This window comes from Podarcis gaigeae, assembly GCF_964106915.1.
Source record: "Podarcis gaigeae genome assembly, chromosome: 14".
Classification (NCBI taxonomy): domain Eukaryota; kingdom Metazoa; phylum Chordata; class Lepidosauria; order Squamata; family Lacertidae; genus Podarcis; species Podarcis gaigeae.
The window spans coordinates 26,740,106-26,758,241 of NC_139690.1; the positions used below are offsets into that span (position 1 = coordinate 26,740,106).

Below are 18,136 nucleotides of genomic sequence, written 5' to 3' on the forward strand. Positions count from 1 at the left end.
AATTTTATATGGGTGAATTCGAAGAGAAATTGATTCATTCACCTGACAATCCATTCATTGACACTGTTAAATGGTGGTGACATATATAGGTTTTTCTACTTTGGAAGTGGATGTTTCTGTACCATCTGCCTATTATATTTGGATTAGCTGAATAGATAATTTTATTTTTCACTTCTGTTGTATTCTGAGAGTAGCCAAATTATTTTTAGATGTTTATGCCAAAAAGAATGGCAGATATAAATAAAGGAAACTGCCAATTTCTTCTTTGAAGTTAGAAATCATTTCCCATATAGTCACTATTTACAGCATAGGAATTCTGTAAGACAGTGCTAGCAGGCTTGCATTTGGAGTAAATCAATATATTTATTACTTTGTTTCTGATGTAACAGATTTACTTTTTAATTCCCCTGCATTGACTTTGAAGAGATGTTTAAATTAACTTTGCTGTCAGTGCCAATACATTTTGAAGCTGTTTGTAAACCACAGTTTTTACATTATTCAATGTTAGTCTTGCATCTGCTGGTACAAGAATATCTTTCTTAAGCACATTATAAAATATAAAATAACTTTATGTTTTAAATATTAGAGAAAATGGGCTTGTTTTACCCTTGATTGGTTTTTTTTACAAAGTGTTTTTATAAGAGTATATTGTAGGAGTAATACATGCTTATGGTTAGTATTTTTAAGGCTTCTTTTACATTTGTGTTATGCTTGTAACTGTACTTACACCTTATGCCTTTATGTCTCTTGCAAAGACTTCAGTGTGCCATTGTTCTGCCTGCCTGCCAAACTGTGATCAGTTGGTAGATTTTGGAGTGGGGAAGGGGAACATGCTGAGTTTCCCTAATGGCCACAATTGTTGAGTTAGTCATTGCAATATTATTATCATTGGGTGATAGTAAGTCTCATTTGGACGGACTTTTTTTGGTGTTCTCTTGTTCCAAATTCACTGCCAACTGTGAGTTGATAAGGTAAAAGGCTTCATGCAGGGCACACCTACTTTTATCCTGATTCTTCGCACAAGGTCTGTCTTTCGACCCTGAGCAAAAAAGTAAAAGCACCTGCCATGTTTTCCCCTGCTGGAACGGTGTAGACATAAATGAGAGTTATGTTGCACACGTTGCCAGTGAATTTTGCCTCTGGTTCCTGAGGGCTGAAAAAACACGAATGGGTGGATGGGATTTGGACACATTAAAATAAGACGCATGCTCATTGGCCAAGCTGATTCTCATTTGTTCTTGCTTTTTTTCTATTCAGAATTATTCTATGGCGGTCTACCTTGTCAAGCAACTGTCTTCTACAGTCCTGTTGCAGAGGTTACGAGCGAAAGGCATCAGGAATCCTGATCATTCTAGAGCGCTAAGTATGTCCACTTCATGCATATTCCTTATACGTATAAATGTCCAGATAGATAGACACAGTGATAACTATTCCTCATGCAGTTAATGTTGCCGTTTGTGATGGGGGCTTGAAATGTTCAGGGTGCCCAGAATGAAAGTTCTCTCCACGCTCTGATAATTCTGCCGCATCTGGGGTCCACAGTTTCTGTGGAACCCAGCTCTTAAGTTTCCTTTGCAAAGAAAAAACCTCAGAATATAAAGCCTCCTGAACTGGAGTGGGCTGGTCTGCCTGCTGTTTTTTTTTTTGGGGGGGGGGGGTTGCTGAATCTTGGAAGTGAATGTTTGAGTGTGTGTGCTGGATTTAGGATTACCCTTTATGCAGCCAGTGAAGTGGACTCTGGACCACAAAAACTTAAGTCATAATGAATTTACTAGTCTCTTAGGTGCCGCAAGGTGCTTTATAGTTCTTTCTGGGTTGGTGTTCATTCCAGACCTTTCTCCTTTTGCTCATTAGTTAGTCTCAGTCTAGGACCGTTTCTGCCTCCATTGCTTTCTCTCCCTTTCCCACCTTCAGTATCCCATGGGTGAAAGGTCAGTGCCTGGTGTCTTGCTGTTCTTCCACCTGCCAGCTGATCTTGGGGCTTCTAAGGTGGCAGAACATCCTAACTCCACCTACAGCAAGTGATGGTTTCTCCAGTTAGGATTCCTGTGCTGCTGATCTTTCCAGCCTTTTTAACCAATGTGCCTGATGGATCTTTTAATAGTTCTTTTGTTCCTCTCCCCACCCCCATTTCTTCTTTCCTTGACAGTCAAAGAGAAACTAACTGCAGATCCTGACAGTGAAATAGCAACAACCAGCTTAAGAGTTTCTCTTCTATGTCCAGTAAGTCTTAACTTCCCTAAAGTGGCTTTATTTGCTGTAGCAATGCCAATTTGAATAGAAGTTGAAAACCCAAGTTTAATTGATGCAAAGGGTCTTGGTGTTCAGGAGGGCAGAAGTCTGAAACTGGCAATATCCTCTTGTGAGAAGGGCAGGTAATTGGTATGGAACAGTCTCCCATAGCCTACAGCTCTTGTCAGCCTCAGCAGCCTGTAGAATGGGGCAGAAAGTTTCAAGTCAAACTTCAGCAGGAAGGATCTCTTTCCACTGTGAATGTCAGAGACAGCCTTGTCCAAGTTATGCCCCTTGCTGGATGTTGCAGTCCAGCAACATTGGGGGGCACACCCAAAGGGTAGCCAACCCTGTCCTAAAGCAACCTCATTTTCCTGCAACCTGATAGTGGGGCATCATTGCCAGTTCTTGACTTGTAAATGGGACAGATAATTTAGCTTAGATGTATCAGAGGCTGTCCTTCGTCATGCTGAATGTGACAGTGATAATTCTGTAAGTTGCTTTACAGAGGTGAGAGGTATTTTTCTCAATCAGAGCACACAATGGCAGAGATGAAACCTGTGAACTCTGAGGTTGTGAAAATGGTTCTGTAGTGTATGGTTTTTGAAATAGGACTTGGACCAAATTGTGACTTGAGATATTGGGCAATATTTACACCAGAGGTGTTGATCAAAGAGACTCCACTGGGAAGATCATATTGGGGAGGTGGACTGATTGCCGCTCATGCAGACAGTGAAAGGAGAGTGTGCCTTCCACTCTTATGTGTAACCTGAATCTCTTGCTTGACTTACCTGGAGTTACATGATTTTAAAATGCATCTCTCTTAAGCAGAGTCCTTTGTTCTTTTTTTGTAAATCAAGGCATAAAAAGAATGCTTTCGCTTTTTATTTTAATAGCTTGGTAAAATGCGGCTGGCGATACCCTGCAGGTCCCTGACTTGTTCACATCTGCAGTGCTTTGATGCCACTTTGTATATTCAAATGAATGAGAAGAAACCCACCTGGGTTTGCCCTGTGTGCGACAACAAAGCTCCTTACGAACACCTAATAATTGATGGGTAAGTACTTTTTGGAAGCCAGTAAAAGCTGGGTATAGTGAAGCAAGTAATGTGCCTGGAAATATTTTTGCCCTTTTTGTAAAGGTCTGAAACCACTGAGGTTGTGTGTTTTTGCCACCTCTGATGGATTTCAGAAGCATGAATGTTACTTATGTGCAAATTCCTCCATGCTTTCTGGTTGAGATTCTAAGGAGGCTCTTTTTAAATAGGTTGTTTATGGAAATCTTGAAATACTGCACAGATTGTGATGAAATTCAGTTTAAGGAAGACGGAACCTGGGCTCCTATGAGATCAAAAAAAGAGGCACAAGAGGTTACTGCATCTTTTAATGGAGTGGAAGGTGAGTTACTGAAGTCGACTTGCTAAACTGTTGCTCTTGCTTTCTGACTTTTTCATTTTCTCTTTGTTCTGGCTCATGATTTTGGTGCTTGTAAGTGTGTAATTCCTAAGTGCAGACCTTACAATGCTATTAAGTCCTCTTGAGGCACACTGTTCTGGAACAGGTTGATTATCTAGATCAGCCTTGGGTCTATTTGGAGACCTCCAGATGTTTTGGATTACAACTCCTTTCAGCCCCCAGCATCGTATGGCTGTTTAACTGTATTTTAACACACACGCAAGTTGCAATTACCAGTTGGGACTTCAGCACTGGACTGGTCTCTTTCTAGGTTGCTTAAGTTCTTCTGTGGATCATCAAGTGTCCTCTCATCAGTCAAGCAAAAATAAGAAAGTTGAGGTGATTGACTTAACCATTGACAGCTCATCAGATGAAGAAGAGGAGGAGCCATCGGCCAAGAGGAGCTGCCCTTCCCTGTCTCCTGCATCACCCATTAACAATAAGAGGTGAGGAGACACTTAGCTGCCTTGGGAAGTGGTGGGCTGCAGCTCACAGCCCTCGATGTGATGCTGTGTAGGCAGAGCTCACTGTTTCATTTCATGGAACTTGTAAGCCATCAAAACCTTTCAACTTAAAAGCATTGGATTGTATTCAGCTGAAGTTATGTTCCGAGAAGACTCTCTGAAATTAATGGACCTCGGTCAGTCAGATCCATTAATTTCAATAGGCGTGCTCTGATTATGACTAACATGGAATGCAGTCAGTGGCATTTTAATGGCAAATGTGGCCCTTATGTCGCTTCTTTTTCCCATAAGAAAGAAAGTTGTTACCGGTTCTGGCAAAAAGACTGTATCCAATGCATTTTTACAACAAATAATAATTGAGAATTTCCCTGAGGCAGTACAGTTTCTGGACCTATAACAAGTATTGGGGCAATTGTGGAAGCTAGATGACACCTCTGACATTGTTACCAAGGTGATTAGCTAATCAAAATACAGTAGGGTATTGGCATGAGTGTATTTAATATAACAATATATTTAGTTTTGGGAAGCATGGAAATACCCTACTTCAAGAAATTGCCTTTAATGATGAACTAACTGTACAGAGTCTTTTATGGCTAAGTTGCATGAGGGAGGGGGGTGGTTTCTGTTATGTGTGACTTTTTGACTTGAGTTTCCATAAACAGGAAGTCTGAACTAGTTCACTCCCTGCCTCTACCCCTACCTTGCTGAAATTACAATGCCCATTTCCAGTTGCCGGAATACTTAAAGGAGGCTGGGAGTATAAAACCAAGTGAGATTTGAACCCCAAGCCTTCAGAGGTGCTCTCAGATATCTTCAAGTATTTCATTTTTGAGCTGTGCATAAGAGCTTGCCATTGCTTGCTCACCTGTCCCTTTCTGGTGAATAAAAATTGCCCCCAGGTGACCAAATCCTTCACTAGCCCCAGTTCTGGAAACAGAAGCACATGAAAGAGCTCTTAGGTTCTCCCCTCCATGCGGTTAATGTTTGGCAGAGGGCTGTGCTGCAGAAATTATTCATGAGGGTTGCATACATCAACAGGATGTTGGACAAGGTGAGCCATTGGCCTGATCCAGCAGGCCCTTCTTATGTTATTAGGTTCTGAATTGTGGGGATAAGGATGGCAAGCAGGAGGTGCAAAAGCAAAAGGCAGGGTGAAAAGGACCCTGCAAGAGAACCTCAGGATTATTTGTGGCAGTAATATATATGCAAAATCTAGCTGCATCAAACATTTGTCAGAAAGCATGAAGTGAAAGGAGCTGTCTTTTAGGAAAGACCACAAATGCCCAGCTCTGAACCCCAGGTTCTGTCTGTTTGGGATACTGCAGGAGGAGTCTGCAGGCCCCATCTTCTAAACTCAGGCTTCTGCTTCTGCTTCTTAGCATTTCAAGTATGCCGCATCAAGTCTCTCCAGTTTCAAGAACCCCGAGCCTTCCGGCTGTTGACACAAGCTACATCAACACGTCACTTATACAAGACTACAGGCACCCATTCCATATGACACCCATGCCTTATGACCTCCAGGGTAGGTTTCTGACAGGACAAACATCATAGATAATAGTAATACCTGAAATTACTGTTTGGATATTTTAACTGTTTAAGAATGTTTCAATTGTTTTCAGAAGGCTTTTAAACATATTTCATATTATTGATATGTTTGCTGCCCCGGGCTTCTTTGGGTGGAATATAAACTGAATTAGTTACTGTAATTAGTAGTAGAGAAGCAGCCACCACATTACTGAGTGTGAGGTATTTGCCTTGAGTGATGGAGTCTTTCACAACCTTGCTACTAATGTCCTTTTAAACTGATGGTGTTGGGGGTTGAGCCTACAATCTAAGGTGTGCAGAGCATGGGCCATACAAGGTTTGGCCCCTTTTCATGGCTTCACAAGGCCTGTCACCAAAGGTTTGTAGCAAAAAAACCAACATACTTAACATATTTTTCTTTTTCCTGACATAATTTTGCGTAGGTTAGTTTAAGAGAAGCACTGTTTGAGGAAGGCTGGAGGCTAAGCAAGAGTGATTAGGATCTGTGCTGTATTCTGCTTAAAGCTGTTTGATTTTGGGATGTGTGTTTTGAGAAAATAAACCTGTTTCATTTTGCCTTTTTCATAGGACTGGACTTCTTCTCATTCTTACCAGGAGACAATCAGGTAAGCTGCTAATGGGAGGCAGGAAACAATTCTAAAACAGTCACAAAGGGGAGTAGTTTTGATCTAATATAGGGAGAATTTCTTCTTAATACAGTATCCCAAATTGAAAATGTCAAGTGGCTGAAACCACCAGGCAGTATTATAAATTATTTTTGATGTGCTAGAATATCTTTGCCAGAATACATTATTCTAGCATTTATTTCTATCACTGAGGGGAGCAAGCCTGCACAACTGGGATTGCACTGCAAAAGTATTGCTTAAAACTGAACATTTAACTTGTTTTTTAAAAAGCATTCAGGTCTTTTTCTTCCTTGAGGAAATGCTAAAGGACTCTGCGTGCATTTTGCCAGTAAAGTCCAGTAAATAGGAAGTGGGGCTTCTCCCCACAGTCAAGGTCTCACTTCCTCCTCATTATACTGCCTCCTCTGATTTCAGTAATCCTCTCAGTGAAACCTTGAGCCTGACCTTTTTTTCCCTAGAGCATGACTGCAGAAAACCAGTATTCTTGGGGCACTCGGTTCTGTGTCCAGTTACTGCACCCAACAAATCCAGCATGCCTGTGATCTGCATGCAGGAGTTTTGATGACCCTTTTATTTATTATTTTATTATTTCAAAAAAATTATACACAGCTTGAGTGTATAAATTGTATCAAAGCGGTTTACAATAGTAAAATCGGTAAAAGTAGTTCAAAACGTTCAAAAATAAAACAAAATCGGCAACAATCAATAACCAGTTTAAAACATGCACCATCATCCTACATGTCTGAGTAGGCTTGCCAAAACAAAAATGTTTTTAGTGGGTGTCAAAAAGAATACAGTGAGGGCACCGGCCCTGATGTCAGTCAGCAGGGAGTTCCAAAGTGTAGGTGCTTCTATATTAAAATACAGGTTTCTTACAAGTGTGAAGCAGATATTATTACATGGCACCTGTAACCTGTAACAGTGGCAGTTCTGGAAAGAAACTGAGCTGCCCATAAGTACTTGGAATCCCCTCTTCATTGGCCTGTAGCCCCCTGGCCTTTTAACCCTTGTGAACCCACCTCTTTTGTCTTATCTATACTGTGCTGGTTTTGCTTTTTTTACTTGTGTGAGCATATTGCTGCAACCCATCCTTACGGTGAAGGGCGTGAAATAAAAACAGTGGAGTAGTAGCAAAAATATGCATGAGTACCGTTTATTAAAACCTGCTCTCCAGTGCCTCACAGCTGCCCTTTGTCCTCCTTCACATCCCCAGCATTATAGCACTTCTCTTCTGGCCGCTGCAGCCGCCGCCGTGTCTGCTTCAGATGACCCAGAACTTTTGCACTCCCGGTTTTTCCCCTATGCTTCGTCTCAGATGTTCCTGGATCAGTTGAACGCAGGAGGGAGTGCCACCCTTCCAGCCACTAACGGCAGCAACAGCGGCAGCAACAGCAGCCTGGTGTCCTCCAACAGCCTGCGAGAGACCCATGGCCACCCCGTGGCCAACAGAAGTAACACAGACCCAGCCTCTCTCTTTGGCGTCATGCCGGATATCATTTCCTTGGACTGAATCTTGTTGAGTTTTCACTGGACAAGCTAGAGGAGAGATCTGGGGTTTCGTTTTATCTTATTTTGTTTAGAAATGCAGACGAGCTTTTCCTTTTTGTAGGGAAAAAAATATTAAGATATGTACAGAGAACAAAACTATATTTTCAGTTGTACTTTTGTATATAAACAAAATATGGTTTGACTGGTAAAAAAAATGACAAAAGCTCCCAACCTAGATTTTTGGATACGGAAGATTTTACACCAACCTTTCTGTCTCGAGTGTTCGTTTGTTTTAAGGCTTTGATTTTTAACTGCATCACTTTGTTTCTTCACAGTGATATTAATGGAAAAGTAATGGAGTGATTGAAGCTTTGAAAAGTTCTGGGAGGCTTCTAGTTCTAGGGAAGACAGATGGCACCCACAATAACTGGAGGGAATGGTTTTCCTCCTTAGGGCACAATCCTCTGGGAATATTTTCCTGCACAAGCACCATTGAAATGAATTAGTCTTGTGCCAGTGGATCAGGCCCTCTCTCTTTCTTTGTAATTTATGTCAATTCCACAGCATTCTCTGCCTGCTAAACTGGTTGTGTGGCTTCTTGGAATGTTCTTTCAGCTCTTTCTTCTGGTTCCGAACTTCTGTTCGGAACCTTCCTTGTTCCTTCACCAGACACCATATTGTTCTGTTTGTGTGTTCATCAGTTCTCCTCATGGGGGAAAAAATACCCACACTCCTGCATGTTGAAGCATTACCATTGGAAGGTCTCTCCACTTTTGCATGAGGCAAAATGGCTTCTTAAAATCCTGCTGCCATAAAGGCATCGGTGATCCTTTCTTGTATGTTAAATGTTCTGTGTTAAAGACTTGCTTTCTTGAGGTCATCCGACATTGGCCTAACACTCAAACTTCCTTCCCCGGGACTTTAAAAATCTCTTTTGTGAAACTCCTACATCGTACTGTGCTATCAGGACTTAAATGAGATGATATCATTTGAAAAAGATGTATTTTGCAGCGGATAATAACAAATAGCACGCAGAGTCCTTTCTGCAAGCATATTTGAACTATAGGCTCCAATCCTACGCACTTGTGCTTCAGAACAAACCTGCATCAGATTGGGCTATATTAGTGGCCGAACCCCACACAACTCTTTTTTTAAGTTCAAAGTCCTTCCCCCTTTCCTTCAAATTTACCAAAATTTGTTAAAATCTTGAGGGTGATCCACCCCCCTACCTGCTTATTGGCTTCAAAATAATTATTGAATGATTTTTGGCTTCTGACTGAGCATGTGAAACTATATTTAATTCCCCTTTAGTGTTTGTGGGTCTCTCTCTCCCCCCCCCCAACTACCTTGATACCTGTATGATTAATTAGGAAAGAGTAACTTGGGGATTATTTAAACTCTTCCTTTTTTACTAAATGACAGAACATGTAAACAGAGAGAAAGGGAAACTGTTCATAGTACATGGGAGAAAGAAGGGGAGGGCCAAGCAGCCATGTTGATGTATCCCAGAGCCCTCATTGGAGTGCAGATCTGTTCTCTGCTGTGAAAATACTTTATAGCTAGCTTTTAAAAATCTAGGTTTACAACAAATCAGGAATGGATAGGAAGGAGGGAGGTAGCAGGGTTGGTTATAGTTTTTTCTTTTTTTGCTATACTTAATCAAAGACCATGTTAGCGATTTCTTTAAACCATAGCTGCAGAAGTTAGTATCTTGTCCCCCCAGCTTTGTTTTCAAAATTGTTTTTAAGATAAACTTTGCATTGATATCAAGCCACCACTTTTTAATAGGAAACAATCATTTCTTTTCAACTAATTGAGAGACAGTATAAATATTCTAAGTGGGTTTTCAAATGTCCCCTTCGCCATTTTAAAAGCTGACTTGAATTTTTAAAATGTTTGTTCATATGTATATGTGTGTGTATATATGTATTTATAGATCTCTCTCTGTGTGTGTGTCTCAGTGTGTCTGTTTCATGCATGTGAATTCCATTACTGTCTGGCTGAAATGTTTCCATTGACTAGTTTATAATTTATTAAATGTCAGTAAAATCTAAATAAAAGGAACACAAAAGAAGAATCCTTTCTAAGTTCAATCTAGCTTGGAGGCATCAGAAACTGATTTCTTTTTTTAAAAGTATAATGAAACTGGCTCAACTTAATATAAAATGTCCCATTTTGTTGCAATTGGAAGGATCATTCCAAACACTGAAACAATCGGAGATTTGCTAACTTTGGAAAGTCTGGTCACAGTGTAGTTGCAGGAATCAAAATTGACAAGTGTTCTGATGAAACCCTGTAAAACCCTGTAGCTGATGCTCTGCTTCTTAGCTTAAGGTGAATGCCTTTTATCAGGCACTTAAACATGAGTCTGGGTACCACCTGCTAAATACATTGTAAGATGTGGGTCTTGTAGCTTGCTTTGAATGCAGATGGCTCCAGCTTCAGTCTCCACCAACTCCATGTAGAGCTGGGAAGGTCCCCTGCCTGGGACCCTGGAGAGCTGTTACCAGTCAGTGTTGACAATATTGAGCTATATGGACCAATAGTCTGACTCAGTATGAGGCATCTTCCTATATTGTTACCTGGAATATGTGGTACAGTCAAGTGCATGCAGATGATGGGCTGCAATTGAGTGTATTTATGACCCATTTATTGTCATGCAATGCAAGCATATATAAGTGTGCACTTGGCTACAGCATCTACACAAGGCTCTCCCCCCTACTCACCAAATGTATCTACTGCAACTCAAATGGTTTTTATCTGCATGTCTGTCGAGATTTTTCTACATCTGACAAAACAACTGTCAAGTCAGAATTTTAGGAGACTTTCCAACAATCAGGCTTCAAGGAATGCCGTTTTCTTCTTTCAGTGCTGTTTGGTGTGTTTGAATGCTGGAAGTAATATTGTGCTTTACAGTAAACGGGAACTGCCTGAGAGTGCAATTATCTTCAGTGTGACTTGCCTGAAGGGTGTTTTGGGGCGGGGGAGGATTTTGCCCATCCTCTTTCTTAGCCTGTGGGTGCTCAATAAAGATCTAGAACTGTGTAAGTCTAGAAATCTTCTAGGACTGGTTCAGGTTTTTTAAGTCCAGTTAATTGTGAAATTAAAAGGTACCTGCTACATTGAGCCCACAGGTTTCCATGTTTCTCTCTCTCTCTGATAAGGTAAATGACACTTCTCACCACGGTGGGCAGTAAGGGGTGGGCATTGCACTTGCAGTTTGGGAATGAGAAATTTAAAAGCATTACAAATGAGACAAGGCACACACAAAAAAAGGTCAGTCAGTTAATGTTTAATGTGGAGAGCGCTTGAAAATTTAAGGTAGCAAACCATTGTTTATATGTCTTTTCCTGCTCCTCCTGTCCTTCATACTAAGTAAAAACAATGAATCTTCCTAATTCAAACTGAATAGTGTTTCCTGGCCTCCCTTAACTTGGGTTTTGGGTCGGGGAGGGGATTTTTGATGTATTTAATTCCGGGAACCTCTTCTATTTCCTGGCCAGTGTGTGTGTGTTTTAAGTTGTTTGTGTTTTTTTTAGCCAACAATAATAGTTAATTGGGGAAAGGTTCCATTTTGGCATTACCTGCAGTCTGTCAGTTTCTTTAAAATACTAATTTTTAAGAATTGCAGAGATTTTTTTTTTTAGTAACATGGAGTTAAGGGGTGTTTTTTAGTTAACACACAAATCCTGTTAAATTTGAATATGGAAAGCGTACTTCTTGCATTTCATAACTTGTTGGCTCACTTTTTTTTGTCCTTGTTTTTCCAAAAGAGAAGTAGAGGGATGTGTGCTGCTTGGATGTGTGTCTCACTTTGTACAAAAATTTTGGGGGAGTGAGTGAGTGAGTGAGTGTGTGTCTACAAAAGTACACACAGATGCAAGATCCTTGTATAATAGCAGGGGTAGAGTGATTCTGAATCACTTCTGTGGGCATTACTCGATGCAGAGTTTGTTGTTGTTGTTTTTACCTAAAAGCAAAACCAAATTAAACCTTGCTAAGACTTAACTAGCAGTTTGTTGCAAAGTCTTGCAATATTTTCATTACTGCATTCCCAGATTTTCTTATCCCTATCAAACATATACCATACTCCCCTGGAAGAAGGCACTTTTAGAAACCTTCCACCGAACTTGTAGCTAGTCCTTGTTTTTTTTTAATGTGGTTAATCTTTTTCATTGCATTAAACATTTCAGGGTGTTTTCTTTTTCACAATACATTATGTCTTGCTTTGTTTTTATTATTTTCCTTTCAATGAGAGCTTAGATTTTTATTGAGAGAGAACCTGCCAGAGGCCCCCGGCTTGTGCTGCTGTTTGTTGCTCTAATTAACAAAAGGGAAAACAATATGTAAATAAGCAGAAACTTTAAAAAAGTTATTAATTCCATAAACTCAGATCTGTGATTCATTGCCTTAACTTTCTCTTAGTTTTCCATACAGCATGCCAAACAAGTTTTAAAAGTGGCTTTTAAATAAAATGTATAGTAGACCAATGTCAGTTTGTATAAAAGTATCAAGTGAAAATATTTATTACATGCATTGGAAAAAAATGGTTTACCCTACTGAATGTTACCTGTTTATGTAAAACATCTTTAGATGTAATAAAAAGCATTATTACGTTGTCTCTTCTGGAATAAATGTTGCTGAACTTGCACACGGTAAATTTACATCTGCAGGAAAGCTATTAGGGAGGTGTGCATGTCTGTTGAGAAGTCCTATGTGACACAACTGAACTCTACTGTGTCTCAATTTCTGCCAGTGGGTTTTGGAAGTACTCTTAAATCAGACCTCAACTTGGGGGCTGTCTTCTGGCTTGGTAGATCATGCCCCACAGAGACAAGAGTGGTAGCCACTGATTGTGTGGGTGGTGGCTGCCCAGCACCTTCTGTGCTGTTTGGTTTTTAAAGCCCACCTTGTTTCGAAACAAGATTTGAATGGGCTTTCTGAATACAGGGGAAAAAAACCACATCTGCCAAGGTCAGGAGACACAACCCTGCTGAATAATAATAGTACATAACCTGCAAGTTCTTCCTGTACGCTACCTTAAAATTCTTGGCCCACCAACACAGGACTGAAAAATAACCCAAATTCCTAGGCACCTTGTTTTTAAAACACTGAAATTGAAGTGAAATAGGTGGTCCATTTTATACAAGCCCAGTTCCACTGGTTTGTTTGAACCAACAATTTGGGCCTGGGAAAAATAGGATCTTTACTATATAAATTTGAGGATTCCAAAAGACAAAGCATTTAAGGCAAGTAAGTGGGAGAGATCCCAGTTCCATCAAGCACCTGAAGGAGCACTGCAAGCCACAAGGACGACGGTTGCCCTTCTGTTTCCAATGATTCAGTAGTCGGCAACAGGGAGAGTAATGGATTGGACCAGGTCTTCATACCTGACTATTCCATTGTGGCCCACTTTGGCTTCCTTCAGGAGGTTGTCCACTGTAAACAATTGCACAGTAATTGTGGCATGTCAGTTTAGTTGTGCATTATATCTAGATTATTGTCTACCTTTTTTATTTTTCACGTGTGTGTGAAACAAGTGTAAACTATGTTACAGTGGGTCCAAGGAGTTTTCCCATTTCAAGGAATAGGTGGGTTACATTGTGCAAAGGCACAAGTCCAACAGCTTTCCTTCCCAATCCTGTTGGTCTCAGAAATTGACAACTTGTGTCTATTCCACTCACCCGCCTGTCTCTCTGGTGCTCCATATATTTACATTGGTGCTGTCAACCCAGTTTTCTCAAGAAAAGTGTGGGAGCCAGTGCCACTGCTAATTTAGGTAACTTCCTTAAGAGAAGTACCATTTTGAAAATGGGAAAGCAAAGGGGTCTGAGAGAGCAATCTAAATATGGGATTAGTTTAGTAATTAACCAAACTGGGGACTGGAGATGTTTCAGAAAAGTCTATGTCAATAGAAAGGAAATGCTTTTAAATATAACCAGTTGTTGTTGCTATTATGTATTGCATTTATATCCCACTTTTCCCCTCCAAACAGCTCAAGGTGGTGTTCATGGTTCTCAATCCCAGGAACCCTGTAAAGTTGGTTAGGTTGATAGGCAGTGACTAGCCCAGGGTTATCTAGTGAGCTTCACTGGGGAGTTGAACTCTGGTCTTCAAAGTCCTACTCTGACACGCTAACCACTATACCACACCGACTCTCAAGTCAGACTCTGCAGCAGCCTCCTGCAACCTGGTGTCCTCCAGATACTTTGGACTGCAACTCCTGTCAGGGGCTGATGTAAGTTGTAGTCCAACGAAACATCTGGCTGATGGTAGATAACCTGGAAATGGTTGGAGAGTTTCTGCTTCACATAGTAAGCATACCATTTACCTATTACAATACAATATTGTTTAAAAAAAACCTGTTCGCTGGAGGCAAAATTAAGATTGAGGGGACACGTCAGAAATGCATGCCAGCCAAGAGAGAATCTCTCCACTAAGAACTTTTTACCTTCCTCCTTAGACAGTTTCTCTCCTAGATTCATCAACTTGGCCCTCAGCTCTGCCACTGAAATGAATCCCGTCTTCTTCCTGTCTGCCATCAACAGGGCCAAGAGGATTTCGTTCTTGGGATCTTCTTGCTGCATTTGCCTGTACATGATGGTCAGGAAAGTTGAAAAATCCATTTCTCCAGTCCTGTCTGGAAACCAGAAGAAAGATTGGGTAGTCAGTGTGGTGTAGTGGTTAAGAGCGGTAGTCTCGTAATCTGGTGAACCGGGTTCGATTCCTTGCTCCTCCACATGCAGCTGCTGGGGGACCTTGGGCCAGTCACACTTCTCTGAAGTCTCTCAGCCCCACTCACCTCACAGAGTTTGTTGTGGGGGAGGAAGGGAAAGGAGAATGTTAGCCGCTTTGAGATTCCTTCGGGTAGTGATAAAGCGGGATATCAAATCCAAACTCTTCTTCTTCTTCTAGTCTGCCTGAATTGGTGGTTTCTTGTGCCTAACAGGCCCCATGGAGGGGATCAAGCAGCCCATCATGGCTCATCAGCATCGGGACCTGAGATTTTTAATTTGTTCGTAAACGACCTAGACTTGGGGATGGTCAGTGAACTGGGCAAGTTTGCTAATGACACCAAGTGGTTCACAGATGTAAGGAGAAAAAAGGAGCTCCCAAAGGACCTCTCCAAACGGCATTAAAATTTTGAATGCAATTCAAAGTAAAGTAGTGTAAAGTGATGCACATTGGAAACTTTTTTTTTTCAAATTTCACATACATGCTAATAGGGTTTGAACAGGCAGTGGTGGGGAAATGAAGCCTTGTGAGGAACCGTGGAGGGAGTTGGGGATGTTTAGCCTGGTAAAGGGGGGACTGAGAGGAGACATGATAGCCATCTTCCAATATCTGAAGGGCTGTCACATAAAAGAGGGAGCAAGCTTATTTTCTGCTGCTTCAGAGGGTAGGTAATCAAATGACAAGGAGATTCTGACTAAACATTAGGAAGAAGTGTCTGACAGTAAGAGTGGTTGGACAGTAGAATGGACTCAGAAGGTGGTGGACTCTACTGGAAGTGATTTTTTAAAGGGTTTGGATGCCCATCTGTCAGGGATTATTGATTCCTGCATTGCAAGAAGTTGGACAACTCTTTAGCTCCCTTCCAACTTTAAAATTCTATGATTATTTGACTCCAAAACAGCAGGAGAGAATCACCTTAGCTAACCTTGCTTTAAGCATTAAAATACTCTAGCTCTCAAACCCTTGGAAAGAAGCACCTGACCAAGAATTTTGGGGTGGGATCTAAGTAATTTGTACAGGCTGCCTTTGCTAGAAAGTGTTTATTAAAGTGCTGACTATGCCTACCCTTTACTTACCAACTTTCTGCAGCTGAAGGTGCCTGGCCACTTCTCCGGGGGTGGGGCTGCTCCCCAGACAGCGCATAACAGTGATGAGATCACTGGCATTGATCTTGCCTTTATGCTTCTTATCGTAGAGAGAAAAACATTCTTTGAACTCTAGTTGGGGAAAATGAGGAGAGGAAGAAACCCAGTTTCACTGACACATCCTGAAGAAGGTGTGTGTAACCTTTGGCCCTCCACATGTTTCTGGACTGCAACCCCTGGCCATTATATATGCTTATTGAGGCCCCAGAGGGGCACTCCAGTGCTAAAGAGAAATGATGGACGCTAGCTACCTTCTTGAATTATGGTGCTGGAGGAGACTCTTGAGAGTCCCATGGACTGCAAGAAGATCAAACCTATCCATTCTTAAGGAAATCAGCCCTGAGTGTTCACTGGAAGGATAGATCCTGAAGCTGAGACTCCAATACTTTGGCCACCTCATGAGAAGAGAAGACTCCCTGGAAAAGACCCTGATATTGGGAAAGATGGAGGGCACAAGGAGAAGGGGACGACAGAGGATGAGATGGTTGAACAGTGTTCTCGAAGCTACCAGCATGAGTTTGACTAAACTGCGGGAGGCAGTGGAAGACAGAAGTGCCTGGTGTGCTCTGGTCCATGGGGTCACGAAGAGTCGGACACGACTAAACAACAACAATAGCTACCTTCTAGGAATAGTGAAAGTCCCTCTCTATCATTTCATTATATATTTTTTTCAGATTACTATAACCACTGCATAAGCAACACTTGGAAAACAACTGGACAAAACAGCAGGAAAATAATAATATAATGCTAACCCATTTCAAGGTAAAACAGCAACTTTTCCTTTGAAAAGCAGAGGAACCACTGTGAAGCTGTGCTTAACTTTTCACATCAACAAGGACTTTGTGGCAGCGGTTCTTGGTAGCTGAAGTTATTTCTTTTATTATCTGTTTCTAAGGTAGTAGTAGTAATTATTTATACGTCACCCATCTGACTGGGTTGCCGCAGCCCACTCAGGTTAGCTTCCAATAAATTATAAAACCACAGTAAAACACGAGACATTAAAAAACTTCCCCATACAGGGCTGCCTTCAGATGCATCAATAGGCAAGCCGTCTATAAAGAACTGTAAAAGACATTAAACTAGCGTTTCCCAAACTTGGGTCTCCAGCTGTTTTTAGATTGCAACTCACATAATCCCTAGCTAGCAGGACCAGTGGTCAGGGATTATGGAAAGTAGTCCAAAAACAGCTGGATACTCAAGTTTGGGAAACCCTGCATTAAGTGGTGGCATCCTTGGTGCCATGATACCTAGTGAAGATGTGGGCACTCGCTTCCCCAATATTTTAAAGACTTAAGTAAGAATGACCTTCCTCAGTGCTTTGACGAGAAACTTGTTAGAAGGAATTCCTCAAAATCTGCTTTGGCGTTCTTCCAAGGCAGAGCAGGACACACACAAGAAGAAGGTAAGAACATTTAATTAGTTGCAAAGAGTGTTTTGTTAAAAGGTACATACCATTGATCTGATCTTGGGACAGGAATTTTGCCTGCAACACACAAAAGGAACAAAAGGGAAAGTTTGATAAATTAAACTGTAATCTGCAAAGCAAGAAACATCACCGTCCCGGTCATCTCCAACACACATAGACAAGCTAGATTCTGTCCCCCTTCATTCACCATTGTTTGGGTATTAATTGTCCTTTTCAGTGGGGTGTGCCACTCCTTTTGCCTGCCAGCTTGCTAGTCTCTTTGCCTTCCGCATCTGACTTAGTATGGTCGAAGTCTAAAGTCCACCTGTGCCGACGACTAGCAAGAAGCAGCAGGTGTAATAAATACTCTTTGCTGTCATGGATACAGGACATGCTGTGTGTTGGATTTCAGCAGCTACTAAACAGACAGTAAGTAGGCCATGGAAATGTCCATTTACTAGAAGCTGTTTTTCACCTCTCCATAGGTGTTTTTAAACAAACAAAAGCAAACAAACAAGGGTGACAGTTGTTAGAAAATGCCACCATACTAAAAGCAGCAATTACCACCCTGGAATCCCCCAAATGATAGAGCGCCTCAAAGGCTTGGTAATCCCAAAAAGATTTCAAGACACCTCATGCTGTGTTTAAATACCCACCAGTGCCCATTTGCTAATGCTTAATGCGATTGTTTCAGGAGGACACACAGAGGTCACTCAACCACTAGCAGTTAGCATGGATGAATCTTCCAGCAGAAGAAAGCAGGACAAGAGATTCCCACGGATGCTTAGACCTCACTTTAAAAATTTGGTCCCCCGAATCGTGCTTTTTTCTTCTGGAATGTGCCAGAACGCAGTACCCTTTCTCTTGGCCACTCCTCGTGACACCTAGCGAATTCTCTCCACACAGGCTTCAACCAAAGTTGTGTGTGTGTGTGTGGGGGGGTGTTGAATTGCCCCTCCTACCTTTTCCCAGCTTTATGCGCTCAGAGATGGTAGGCACCCACCTGCTCGGGCCTTGCGGGGTGCTGTCATTCACCCTTTTT

At 41.5% G+C, this 18,136-nt stretch overlaps 2 protein-coding genes across 4 annotated transcripts in view; one reads left to right on the forward strand and one right to left on the reverse strand.

Annotated features, from left to right (window-relative positions):
• Nucleotides 1–12,444, forward strand: part of PIAS1 (protein inhibitor of activated STAT 1) — a 53,285-nt gene extending 40,841 nt beyond the window's left edge. For all 3 annotated transcript variants that reach the window (XM_083713146.1, XM_083713148.1, XM_083713147.1), the window contains exons 7-14: nt 1,258–1,363; nt 2,150–2,223; nt 3,129–3,289; nt 3,499–3,629; nt 3,958–4,132; nt 5,530–5,672; nt 6,263–6,300; nt 7,535–12,444. In XM_083713146.1, the coding sequence (XP_083569272.1) occupies nt 1,258–1,363; nt 2,150–2,223; nt 3,129–3,289; nt 3,499–3,629; nt 3,958–4,132; nt 5,530–5,672; nt 6,263–6,300; nt 7,535–7,831 (1,125 nt within the window). In that variant the 3' untranslated portion in view covers nt 7,832–12,444. The remainder of the gene's footprint in view (nt 1–1,257; nt 1,364–2,149; nt 2,224–3,128; nt 3,290–3,498; nt 3,630–3,957; nt 4,133–5,529; nt 5,673–6,262; nt 6,301–7,534) is intronic.
• Nucleotides 11,084–17,398, reverse strand: CALML4 (calmodulin like 4). Its single transcript, XM_083713306.1, has 5 exons — nt 17,303–17,398; nt 17,142–17,172; nt 15,621–15,761; nt 14,261–14,449; nt 11,084–13,248 (listed from the first exon to the last, which is right to left on the reverse strand). Exons 1-5 carry the CDS (start codon nt 17,303–17,305, stop codon nt 13,151–13,153), a joined length of 462 nt encoding a protein of 153 aa, XP_083569432.1. The 5' UTR covers nt 17,306–17,398; the 3' UTR covers nt 11,084–13,150.
• Nucleotides 17,399–18,136: the final 738 nt, after the last annotated feature.

Coding starts and splice junctions, on each gene's coding strand:
- CALML4 (XM_083713306.1), bottom strand. Junction 15,762..17,141: donor GTCCCAAGATCAGATCAATG/GTATGTACCTTT, acceptor TTCCCCAACTAG/AGTTCAAAGAATGTTTTTCT. Junction 14,450..15,620: donor CCTTCAGCTGCAGAAAGTTG/GTAAGTAAAGGG, acceptor TCTGGTTTCCAG/ACAGGACTGGAGAAATGGAT.